General features: G+C 41.5%; 2 protein-coding genes across 2 annotated transcripts in view; one reads left to right on the forward strand and one right to left on the reverse strand.

Annotated features, from left to right (window-relative positions):
* Window positions 1–42: 42 nt before the first annotated feature.
* On the forward strand, window positions 43–8,306 carry POLR1C (polymerase (RNA) I polypeptide C). Its single transcript, XM_015421490.1, has 9 exons — window positions 43–111; window positions 425–496; window positions 966–1,073; window positions 2,166–2,298; window positions 2,433–2,549; window positions 2,746–2,895; window positions 4,315–4,464; window positions 6,090–6,206; window positions 7,417–8,306. Exons 1-9 carry the CDS (start codon window positions 43–45, stop codon window positions 7,533–7,535), a joined length of 1,035 nt encoding a protein of 344 aa, XP_015276976.1. The 3' UTR covers window positions 7,536–8,306.
* A 3,439-nt stretch (window positions 8,307–11,745) lies between these two features.
* Window positions 11,746–13,216, reverse strand: part of XPO5 (exportin 5) — a 52,994-nt gene continuing 51,523 nt past the window's right edge. Inside the window, exon 32 of the mRNA XM_015421491.1 lies at window positions 11,746–12,906. Within this exon, the coding sequence (XP_015276977.1) occupies window positions 12,766–12,906 (141 nt within the window). The 3' untranslated portion in view covers window positions 11,746–12,765. The remainder of the gene's footprint in view (window positions 12,907–13,216) is intronic.

Raw genomic sequence — 13,216 nt, forward strand, 5'->3', positions numbered from 1 at the left:
CTACTGCTCTGCGTCAGAGGGACGCTGTTTCCTAGGCGAAAGATGGCGGCGCCCGGCGGTGTGGAAGAAATGAGAAGTCGCGTGGTTCTAGGCGAGTTTGGAGTTCGCAACGTGAGTTAGATCAAGCTGGATGGGTGACAAATGCATAGAGGCGCCTGAAGAGTGCACTAATCTTTGGGGCATGCGTCTTCTTGGGGGCCGGGAAAGAGACGCACGCAGATAGGGCGCATTTCTTATTGTAGGTTTGGTGCTTAAGACTGTTGGCCTGTGGCTTTTAGTCTAACGTATGTTTCTCACATGCAAGTCATCACGTGTCAGATGCTGATGAATAACATGCCCGTCTACTCCGATTTCGACCCTGTGTTCTTTAGGAAGCGGTGGAAAACGAGTTTATAGCACCTACCCACTTTTGTTGTTTTTCCAGGTCCATACTACAGATTTTCCTGGGAACTATGCTGGGTATGATGATTCCTGGGATAAGGAGAAGTTTGAAAAGGTGGGAATTTCTGGTTTTTGAAGAAATGGATTGCAATATCTTCGGCACTATAGGTGCTGGTTTTGTGCCAGCTGGGTGGGCTTGAGGAATGCCCTGTATATATGTTTTCTTATGTTTCTTATTTTCTGTTAAGGTAATATGGGATTTGTTGGGCCTTCCTTTCCTCAAACTGACTTGTAGAATGTAGTTCTTATCTCCCAGAGCAGACCAAGATATTGATATGCAGCACTGCAGCAGGTCAGGTGACAATCTGATTTATGCGTCTGACGCATAAAAAAATAGTAGAAAAGAGTAAGAGTCCAGCAGCCAACAAGTGGTAGGGTATGAGCTTTCATGAGTCACTGCTTCAGATACCCGGTGTGAGGATTATTGGTCAGATCCCATTTGATCTAGATTAAGAGGTATTTTTGCAATGGTACTTGCAGATTTATGCCTGATTTTAAACTTTGTTCCTCTTTTGTCCCAGCAGAATTTCAGAGTAGATGTTATTCACATGGATGAAAGCACTCTAGAATTTGACATGGTGGGAATTGATGCAGCTATTGCAAATGCCTTTCGACGCATCTTGCTTGCTGAGGTATCCATTTCTCTTGCTAGGCTAGTAACAAAGACTTCCCCAGATACTCTTTTGGTTTGGGATTGTATGACCCAAGTATGGCTAATGCTACTTTTTGCTATTACAAAATGGTAACTTACATAAGAACATAAGAGACGCCAATGTTGGATAAGGCCCATCCAGTCCAACACTCTGTGTCACACAGTGGCCAGAAATACCAAGTGCCATCAGGAGGTCCACCAGTGGGGCCAGGACATTAGAAGCTCTCCCACTGTTGACCCCCCCCCCAAGCACCAAGAAGACAGAGCATCACTTGCCTCAGAGCCCCTATCTATACCTTGTGGCTAATAGCCACTGATGGACCTCTGCTCCATATGCTTATCTAATTCCCTTTTGAAGCTGTCCATGCTTGTAGCCTTCACCACTTCCTGTGGGAGACCTACCTGCTCTATCCCATGCATAATCTTATAAACCTGAACTATGTTCAGGTGGGTAGCCATGTTGGTCTGAAGCAGCAGAACGAAGTTTGACTCTAGTGGCACCGTTAAGACCAACAAAGTTTTATTCTGGGTCTAAGCTTTTATGTGCTTGCACACTTCTTCAGATTTGAAGAAGTGTGCATGCACACAAAAGCTTACAGCCAGAATTAAATTTTGTTGGTCTTAAAGCTGCCACTGAACTCAAACTTTGTTCAGGTAACTGTGCTGTTTTAAATATACAGAACAGGTTTTTTCTCTTAAGAGTACCTTTCTAATAAAGGTATATGATATTTTTATCCAGTCATAGTGAAAATTGGGAAGGCTTCTCAGAGGCTTTAATCACCATTAGGATGTTGCCCCTGAGAGTTGTTCTTTGCCATAAGAGGGAGCTGGTATTACTAGTAGCTACAAATAAGGCCTAATAGCTTTAAAGCACATGGAGCTGAGTTCCTGTTCTGCAGTAAATATCAGAAATTTATTCCTTTTTGTTATTAAAAAGCTTGTAACTAACCTGTAAGCTCTGAAATTAATAACAATTTAATTTAAAAAAGAAATGCTTCATCATTTCAAGGAAAAAAGTAGGCATTCATGAGTTTCGCGTACTGTTGTGATCTAAATCCCCCCCCTTGTCTAGGTGCCAACCATGGCTGTGGAGAAGGTCTTTGTGTACAACAACACCTCCATTGTGCAAGATGAAATCCTAGCCCACCGCTTGGGGTTGATCCCTATACGTGCTGATCCTCGTCTCTTTGAATACAAGAGTGAAGGTGAGACTCTGTGGAAGGGATTTATGCAGAATTTGTTGGGTAAATCAAGCTTAGATCCTACACAAGGGTATATCATTCTAAGCCAGAGGTGTTGCTCAGGGAAGTTTCAGTCTTACTTTTTTATTCTTTTGCAGAAGATGAGTGTGATGAAATTAACACTCTGCAGTTCCAGTTGAAAATTAAGTGCAGCAAGAACCCTCAGGCAGCCAAGGAGTCATCTGATCCTAATGAACTGTACATCAACCATAAAGGTAAAACAAATTGAGGGAAAATGTCTTCTGCTGTCCCATGGCTCTACTGTACTGACTCTTCTTTTGGAGACACTCATGCCAAAAATCCCAGCCCCTTCACTCTTCTATTGCTGTCCTCCAGGAGTTCTGAAGAGAGGTATCTGAGTGGCTACTTAGATACAGGCAGAACTTATTTTGTGGCCTTTGTTTTTCACAGTCTATAGCAAGCACATGGAATGGGTGCCACTGGGGTCTCAGGCAGACAATCTGAATGCTGACTTCCGTCCTGTACATGATGACATCCTCATTGCCCAGTTGCGTCCCGGCCAAGAAATCGATGTACTTATGCATTGTGTAAAGGGCATTGGTAAGGTAGCTTGCTGGCATTGATAATATACATTTTGTGTGGCCAGGGAATGCTGGAATTTCTGTGTATAGCTACTTCTGGTGCAAGATCTTGTTAATCTAAAGGACATCTTTATGAGAATGCTTTTAAGAGATGTTCAGTGTGTCTTTATTTTGGTTGAATAGGCATTCTGGATTCTAGGCCATTCATCAACTAGGATGTGCGGAGTATAAATATAATTAATTAATTAATAACTAGCTATAGCTCTTCTTTGCAGTGTGGAACACAGTTCTCACTGGTCCATGATGCTTTGCAAGTATCATTACACTTGTGTTATCATTAAAGTTGCAGGTAGCTTGCTGGCATTGATAATATAAATTTTGTGTGGCCAGGGAATGCTTTATGAGATATCTTTATGAGAATGCTTTTAAGAGATGTTCAGTGTGTCTTTATTTTGGTTGAATAGGCATTCTGGAGTCTAGGCCATTCATCAACTAGGATGGGCGGAGTATAAATTTAATTAATTAATTAATAATCCTGAGCCCACAGGGGAGGGCGGGGTATAAATATGAAAAATAAATAAATAAATAAACTAGCTATAGCTCTTCATTGCAGTGTGGAACACAGTTCTCACTGGTCCATGATGCTTTGCAAGTATCATTACACTTGTGTTATCATTAAAGTTGCATTCCTCTGTGGCTCCAGGTTTAAGTAAAGCCTGCTTTTTTTAATCATTGCTTGGACAGTTCTTGGCTTGAACTAGGTCTTTAAGGGTCCAAGTAACAAAAGCCTACATTTGCCTTACCAGTATATACCATGATGGGTCAAATCTGTTTAATTACTGTATTTATAGTTCACCTTTCCTGGTGAGATGACTCTTCATATGGATTGTTATTGATAACACTCCATCTGAAGAGGCATCTAGTAAGCACAGTGTTGGTTGATACAAGCAAAATGAGGAGACTCGTATGGAGTTGAAAGTATGGGGTCCAAGGCTGCTCACCAGTCATAGATAAAACAATTTTTTTTAGCATATTTTAAGCACCAATACAATATGGTAGGATATTAAGATTTGCTCAGGAGCAGGATGACAGCCAGGTTGCTGTGAATGTGAAACATCAGGAAAGAGAAGAAAAAGAAAACATGAATGATTATCACAAAATCTTGGATGAAGAGTTTGTCTGGCACATTAACAACAACAAAAATAATGCTCCAGTTGGCTTTCCCTTGGGACAGAGGATGGGGGGGGGCACAATTGCAGAAAAAGCCTCCTACTTTAGTCTTATGTACCTATTTTCTAGATGGCAGGGTGCCTCAAGAATGTCCACTGATGATCATCTTCAGAGGGAGGCAAGTTTGTACAGAAGGAGGCGGCCCTACAGTCTGTCCACAGTACCCCTCCCTGAGCTTCCTGTTTATTTAACATACTTCTTTCTTTAGGTAAAGATCATGCAAAGTTTTCTCCAGTGGCCACAGCCAGCTACAGGCTATTGCCAGAGATAACTCTACTGCAGCCTATTGAAGGGGAAGCAGCTGAGAGGCTGAAGAAGTGCTTTTCTCCTGGGGTTATAGAGATTCAGGAAATCAAAGGTATCTGGCAGCTCCTCCATTGATACTGTAAAACTCATATAAAGTGTACTCACCTATGAAAAACTGCATGACCTAGATTCAGCTCCTACTGTCTGTGCACATGATCTCAGCAGAGTCAGTAGCATTCTGAAGAGGCATCTAGTAAGCACAGTGTCGGTTGATACAAGCAAAATGAGGAGAATCTTATGGAGTTGAAAGTATGGGGTACGAGGCTGCTCACCAGTCATAGATAAAACAAATTTTTAAAGCATATTTTAAGCACCAATACAATAATAAGATATTAAAATTTGCTCAGGAGCAGAATGACAGCCAGGTTGCTGTGAGATGTGAAACAACAGGAAAGAGAAGAAAAAGAAAACATGAATGATTATTACAAAATCTTGGATGAAGATTTTGTCTGGCACATTTAAAACAGTAACAACAACAAAAATAATGCTCCAGTTGGCTTTCTCTTGAGGCAGAGGATGGGGGGGGGCACAATTGCAGAAAAAGCCTCCTACTTTAGTCTTATGTACCTATTTTCTAGATGGCAGGGTGCCTCAAGAATGTCCACTGATGATCATCTTCAGAGGGAGGCAAGTTTGTACAGAAGGAGGCGGCCCTACAGTCTGTCCACAGTACCCCTCCCTGAGCTTCCTGTTTATTTAACATACTTCTTTCTTTAGGTAAAGATCATGCAAAGTTTTCTCCAGTGGCCACAGCCAGCTACAGGCTATTGCCAGAGATAACTCTACTGCAGCCTATTGAAGGGGAAGCAGCTGAGAGGCTGAAGAAGTGCTTTTCTCCTGGGGTTATAGAGATTCAGGAAATCAAAGGTATCTGACAGCTCCTCCATTGATACTGTAAAAATCATATTAAGTGTACTCACATATGAAAAACTGCATGACCTAGATTCAGCTCCTACTGTCTGTGCACATGATCTCAGCAGAGTCAGTAGCATGTAGTGGTTAGAATGTCAGACAAGGATCTGGGAAACCCAAGTTTGAACCCGCAGTCTGCGATGGAATCTTGCTGGGTGACCTTAACCAGTCACACACTCTCAGCCTAACATACCTCACAGGGATTTTGTGAGGATACAAAGGATGAAAGGAGAACAGTGTACTCCACTCTGACTCTCCATAAATTAAGTAAGTAAACAAATGTGTGTGCAGTGTGGTCTGTGGCCTGATCAGCAGCAGCAGAACACCCCCCCCCCCGGGGGTCTGGGTGATCTGTGAATTGTTGCTTGTTCATGCTTTCCCGGTCTAACTGGCAACCTGAGAAGGTTCTCTTGTCAGTAACTGTCTAAACACTCTCTCAAATACTAAGACTGCAGTGTTTTGTATACCTGTCCGAGAGCCTAGTTGAACTCGCTGGACCCTTGTCTCTAACAAAGACACATATGATTAGGCTGCACTTGTTAGGCCAGACTGGCAAAGTATTCATTGTGAGCTCAGTGTCAATGAGCAGTGCCATTTTTTGAGACTATAGCATAAAATTTCTTTGGATTCCTGTTTCTTATGAGGCGGTATGGTTTGTATTTGCTATGCAGTGGCAATTGGGGAAAGAACAGAATTCAGCAGCAGATGGGGGCAATTAAATCTTCACATTTACTTTGGCTCTTAAGCATTGCTTTGCTTCTCTAGGGAAAAAACTGGCAAGAGTGGCCAATGCTAGATTAGATACATTTAGCCGGGAGATTTTTCGTCATGATGATTTGAAAACCCTTGTGCGGCTGGCTCGAGTGCGAGATCACTACATCTGTAAGTAACTTTGTCACTGTTTCTCTTCTGTTTGGCTCCTTTTGTGATCTTAGTACACAGCAGGGAGTAGATAGTTCAGTCTTCTGGCTTCTTCTGCTTAAAAACTATTATAAATTGGAAGACAAATTTATGTGTCTTCTGATACATTTTAAAAATTGAGGTAATCAGCCCATCAATCATGCTTGAAAACTGGTGCTGACTCTTGTGTTTGAGACATGTAGAAGGTAATAGGATAGATGAGGGCCAATAAATTGATGTTCAGCTCAGACAGTACTGAGGTGTTGTAGGTCAATGGAGAAGCTGCTTGGGGATTACATAGTCAGCCTGTCTGGAATGGGTTGCATATCCCCAAAAGAGGTTTGCAGCTCAGGGGTGCTCCTGGATCCAGGCCTATGGTAGATCTTGGCATGTAGTGCCTTTTATCAGCTCCAATTATGTTGCTAGGTTTGAGCATTCCTCAAAAAGTGTGATGTTGCCATGGTGATCCATGCGCTGATCACATCCAACTTAGATTACTGTAATATACTTTATTTGGGGCTGTCTTCGAAAACTGCCCAGAAATTTCAGTTGGTCCAAATCGTGGCAGCCAGACTATTGTTGAGTTGATTAAAGAGATACTACCCTTTTACTGAAAGATCTGCATTGGTTACCTGTTACACAAATCAAAAGTGCTGGTTCTTACATTTAAGGCCCTAAAAGGGTACCTGAAGGACCATCTCCTGTGCCTCCTGCCTTCAGAGATGAGGCGGGCAATGACTAGATACAGGGCATTTTCTGTGGTAGTACCTGGCCTATGGAATGCCCTGCCCCTTGAGGTGGGCCTGGTACCTACTTTTTTAGGTGTCAGGCCAAAAAATTAGGGTTTTTATTTATCAACTTTTTAAAATAGTCTGCTGTTTTATGGATCTTTTATGTCCAATGGCTTGTTTTTTAATGACTTTTTATCTTGACAGTATTTTATTTGTAAGCTGCCTTAAGATGGACTTTGAAGAGATGCCTTAGAAATATCCTACATAAACCATAAAACTGAACCATAAAAGATATACAAATAGGACCTGAATTGTTCTTCCTCCCCTAGTGAAGATTAGCATTTTTTAATAGCATGGAGTGAATTCTGTGAGGAATTTGAGATGTCTTGGCAGAAGTACTTACTTTTGATTAGCAATGGCTAGGATCAATGAAGGCCTGACACTAGCCTCTGTTTCTACAGTCTCCGTGGAATCCACAGGTGTTCTGCCTCCAGATGTGTTGGTGAGTGAAGCAATCAAGGTGCTAATGGGAAAATGTCAGCGCTTCTTGGAGGAGCTGAAATCTATTCAGAGGAAATAAGAAGCTTGTGTTCTTTAGACTTCAGCATAATGATCTGCTTAGTTGGGGTGCTTGCAGCTGTGACTTGAAGGATGGCTTCCAACCAAGTTGTCTGTTATATCATCATATGGATAACTCTCTACCATGGATATGAAATATTGGGACTGAATACTTTATGCTTTCTATTTTGGGCAGTAACTTGATCAATGGTTGAGAATCTCAGAGGAGGACTAATACACTGTGGAAGCCTGTGAATGGACAGACTGCTGGAAATAAATTGCGGGACCTCCCAAGTTGCTTGGCTTGCCTTCAGTTATATCTCCCAAGGAGAACAAAGCTTTGTTAACTGGTGAATCACCTGTCAAACAGGTCACAACAGCTGTCTCTTTAGTGATGTGTACTGGCAAGATTTTTGTTTTATGTAGTACGAGGTCTTGTGCTAATGCCTGTAATCTGTGTACCACACCAAAAATGGAAGTTTAAGAATGTGATTCATTTCTTAACTGCTTTGTTTCTAGCTAGTAAAGAAGCTGGTGTTATGGTATGACTTTATGGAAGGGGGAAGGGAGAGAGAATGAGACACTAGTATTATGTCCATTTTAATTTCAAGATCATCCAAAAAGCTCTGTAACTGAATTGCCACAGCCCTCTCTATTATCTTGCCCAAATAGGGGACGTTGGAGACCGGCCGGTAGTTCGCCCATTCAGCCGGGTTCAAAGATGACATTCTAGAGAGGATGAACCACCGCTTCCTTGAGTGCCCTCGGGAACAGTCCCTCCAAGGGGGACTTGGTGACGACTTCCCTTAGGGCACCTTGAAACCCCTCACAGCCAGCTTTAATTAGCCATGAAGGGCGTGGATCCAGGAAGCACGTGGTGGGGCGTACAGTTAGGAATAATTTGTCAACTTCCTCTGGGCTGAGTGGACTGAAATGATCCATAACCTGACCAGAAGATGTGCATGGAGCCTTGAGTTCACTCACTGTTTCAAGTGTGACGGGGAGGTCACGGCGGAGCGACAAGACTTTGTCTGTGAAATAGTTCGCAAAGGCCTCACAACCAATGTCCAAATCCCTAGCATTTGGCCTACCCTGTGGCAGAGTAGTAATAGACCAAATTGTTCTAAACAGTTGGGCTGGGCGTGAGCTCGCAGATGTAATCGTAGCTGCATAGTACTCTCTCTTCACAGCTTTGACTGCCATCTCATAGGATCTCATAAACGTCTTATAGGATGCTCTTGTGGCTTCGTCGTGGGCACGAATCTGCATACAACAGACTGCTGCAGATTGCAGTTTCTTCTGTTTGTTAGCATTACTGGTTTGCACTAGTAAAAAAGTTGTGAAGAGGAAGCTGAGGGTGTGCACAAAGCACTTGTGTGTAATCTAGATATGACAGAACTGGAAGCTCTCGCGAGCTGCTGTAGGTGTGGTAATTTTGGAATTAAGTTTTAACATGAGAATTTCTGAAGCTGAAAATGGAAACAACATTGAAACAGAAAATCTGATTTGTTACTGTGTTTTTATAAAAGAGTAAAGTTCTGTCCAGGCTTTCAGAGTTTTAATCTGCTGGAGACTAGTTTTCGTGACAGTCGGCAAAAGAGTGCTATGATATTCTAGCAATAAAAAAACAAGCCAGGAAAAGATCTGCTCCAAGGCCTGAAGTGTCTTGTCTACCTGAAAAAGGTTTGGAGTTCTCCTTACCGATACATGACCTGCTGTTCATGAGAGCGTGTAACTAAATTAAATGATCTAGATAAACTTTTGCAAAATAAGGGTCTAGTATGGAGAGACAGAACTTGCTTTAAATTATAGAGAAGTGATTTTAAAAAGTGTGAAAAGTTGGCTGCTGGATTATTTTGGTACATATTTTCACTACTTGGGTAAAATGGGTATAGCAAACAGGGAAAGTCATTGCACACATACATGTCTTAAGAAACCTCTGCATCAGACGTGTTCTCAAAATGAACCTCCTCCGGCCTGACTCCCCAAAAGAAAATCCCAGTCCTAAATGCTGTAGATAACTTTTGCATGTCAGCCTAAGAGTAAGCCAGTTAACATCGATGAGCAGAAACCATGTTAATTTTATAAATAAAGGACAAAGTAGGGAATAATTTAAGAGAAGGAAACTCTTTTTGTAAAATGTAGGCCTTTGTGCAGCTGGCAAGCTGACCTCTTTTGCAAAGATGAAATACATTGGCAGTGTACAAATGAAAATTTGTGTTTTGTCTTGCCTCCTGCAGGGGTGTGCTTACATGACCTGCTTGGTTTTGTATTGCATGGTCTCTCCTGGGGACAGTTATCAACTTGCAGAGGTACAAAAATGGGGACTCAAGTAGAAGAAAAATTCTTGCTTCCTAATCTTTTACACCAGGCATTATTTGGTACCTGTGCTTTCTGTACGTTTCTATAGGTGGTCTTCTGTTGTGGAGCCCATTCTTTAAAATGTTTAGTGCCATGAAAACACATCTGCAATGCAGAGAAACACTGTACAAGTGAACAGTATAGAAGCCAAGCCTTAGGTTCTAATTCAGGCAGACTGTTTTTGGTGTGATAGAGAAGTAGAGGCACACTGGTTATACCAGAGTGCAGTACTGGACTAAACAAGGAGAAGCTGAGTTTCAATCCACACAGCCATAAAGTTTATTCAATATCTTGATTGTGGATTTTCATGGCAATGTTTTTTGTGGCTAGAAATGAAATTTCCATCCCATTTCCAACAATGAGTTAAAGCTGCTTTCATTTCAAAAAGGGACCCAAGAATGCTATTTTTCTGATTTCAGCAAACTCCATAATTGCCAAAGCTATTCTGTACAAATTATGTTGTTTAGGTGCCATTTTGACACAGGTTTTATACTCTGTCCCTATTTTCAAACAGCTAAACAGCAGCAGCTTTGCAAAGCATTGGCAATATTTTAATCCACCATGCTGGACTCACTGTATTTTATTGTTGCTGATAATAATTGTTGAGTATGTTCATTATACCTAAATCTGACCAAGGTTCCCCTTTAACAAAAACCTGGACTTAGGAAGCATTTAGATAGCAGCTCATGTTCTTCCCCACCCTTCTGATAGGAAGTTATACAGTACAATTTGGATATGCTTTAGTGACCTACTTCCTTCCACCATGGTTAGGTTTTTTTTGTTCCTCCTATACATTTATTCGCATTATTAAAAACTTTGCTTCTACTTGAAGGGCAGAGTCTAAATGTTAACTGCCTTCTTACATAGCCAGTTTTCCATGTGTTTTGGATAGTGAACAAAGATTCTCTGCCCCCTTGCTAGGCAGTGCATGAAGGCTGAAATTACACATGAACATTGTTCAATGTTTTCAGGTTACATGCTTAGCCTTCTCCTTGAGCCCTACACCATGTTTTGCTGTCTGTGTTTAAACATCTTGCTCAGTACCCTGTCTCCTTCAGCAGAAAAAAAGGACACACTATGGGCAACTATCTTTGCAGGAGATTTGCTACACTACCTTGCTTCTCTTTCCCCCTGCCTAAGTTTCTCCATCAGAAAACAATTTTGTCTAGTGTGGCAAGAAAAAAACCTTTAATCCAGCTTTTTAAGACTTCTTTAAGACCAAAAAGAGATAGCAAAGTATAGTGATGATCAGAAGAATGCTACAGTTAGTAGTCTTAGCAAGAAAACCTGCAAATAGAGGGTGCATCTCTGTTTTTACAATATTATCTTGTTGCAAGTATATTATAATCCAGACATATAGTGTTCTGAAGCAATGAAAAATGCACTGCGTTGACTGCTTTGTCAATAAGCTTATCTAAACTTGATATTATATTGTTCTGGTTACTAGGAAAATAGATAGGAGGTTGACATAGCGCCCATTTGAGCTTAATTAAGCACAGTGGTCTAACATGATTTAGATGTTTTTCACCCAATATTATTTTTAACTCTTAAAAAGAAGGCAAAATGGTTTTTTGGGGCTTTTCAGCTATGAATTTAATTCTACCACTAACTGATAATTTTGTTACTAAAAAAAAAATAACATACTGATGATCTAAAGAATCGGGCAGCAATGCAAACTTGGCACCAAATCAAGCAGCCAGAAGAATGCATGTATAGAACTGAAAAGACCTTTACTGACATTCAGGTGTATCACAGTTCATTCAGAGACATTTGCAGATAGAATACCCCTACAAAAGAACCCTCTAAGATTTTAAATGTTCATGGTCACAGAAAGTTGACACAATAAATACAAACTGCCTTTACAAGAGCTATTGTCATGGGACTTTTATTTTATTAAAAAGTTACTAGAGGGACACAATAGGTATGAAGAAGTCCCAGTGGAGTTTGACTAAAAGTAAGGATCTGAATGTAATCACAAAGGTTGTCCACCTTGCTAGGGCTAGATCCCTCTTAAAATGTACCTTGCTTCAGTAAAACACTCTTATACTTCCTCAGTCAAACTACGGTAGCAGTTTAAGCAAAGGTCTTCTAGTTGTTACACAGCACTGAAGGAGTGACTTCAAATCAGCCCAAAAGTAGCTGTGGGCTGCTGTTCACTAGAATATGCAGGCTGCTGGCAGCTGAAGCCAGGTTTGGAAGTAGGAGATCTGCTTTGATAACACTTCTAGGATTAAAGGTCAGCCTTGTTTCACACTAGACCTCTGGAGGCATGGCAGAGTCAAACCGACAACAGAAGCCGTTTCTTACTGAACTCTCCTTGCTGTTGGCAGATATGTGCTATTTTCTTGAAGAAAATACTAAGATTAATTCATGGAGCTGCGGGGGGGGGGACTACAGCAACCAGAGTGCAGCCGTTTTACCTCAAGAAAACTGTGCCGTTCCAAAAGAAAAGCAGAATGAAGCCCATGTTAGTGTTGCATTGAGGCAGCCGCAGTGCAGATATTCTGAATGAAAAATGACAGGTATACTAGGGATCTGCTCTCACGCTTCCTCCTTGGGGAAAGTATTATGTGTTTCGGTGGAGGCTAGTTCCTAGAGGGCCAGCACAAGCGGGGGTGGGGGTAAAACTGAACTAAGGTCTCTATGCTAAATGGCTGGGCTCTATCCAAGAGACAGCCAGTTGTACACTAAGCTGGGTGGGGGGGACGGGGACAGGCAGGTTACACTTAGCAAACTGGACTGAATGTGTAGTCCCCATCTCCCAACCAGAAAGGGGATGAGGCTAGTAAGAACTTTATCCAGGCTCTGGAATGAGCAGACAAAGTAAATAACTGGGTACTGTGAAAGAACACACCATACAATGGCATAGGTGCACTGGAAGAGTTCTGAATTTATGATTCAAAGAGTGTGAGGAGGGGTCCATCTTCAATGGTATCCAATACATCTGTGTCTACAGGTGGTTTCACCTTTTTGAAAAGAGATGGTAGGTTTCTGATATGAACTTCCTTGCGGAACTGCTCCCCTAGAGGCTTCTATAAAGAACAAGAAAAGTCTGCATTAGGTATAACACATCTGCAAGCGTTCCACCAGAATGTCTGATGGTGCCTAAGCGATAGAACTTCTCTTTTGATTATAGGAACACTGTCTTGAGGTCACTATGGATGCGCATTCCTTTATTAACCAATGAAAAAGACATGAATTAAAAAGAGTTAATTACTAAATGCCTTTTAGTGAGCCTATCAGGAAACGTTTCCAATCCAAATGATAAAACAGGTCTTTGAGCAGAAAAGATTTCTCCTGATCAGTCTCTTTCCACTGAAGGCTTGAGGAGGGCTCTTACGT

This window comes from Gekko japonicus, unplaced genomic scaffold (genome assembly GCF_001447785.1).
Source record: "Gekko japonicus isolate JY-2015 unplaced genomic scaffold, Gekko_japonicus_V1.1 scaffold1012, whole genome shotgun sequence".
In the NCBI taxonomy this organism is placed as follows: domain Eukaryota; kingdom Metazoa; phylum Chordata; class Lepidosauria; order Squamata; family Gekkonidae; genus Gekko; species Gekko japonicus.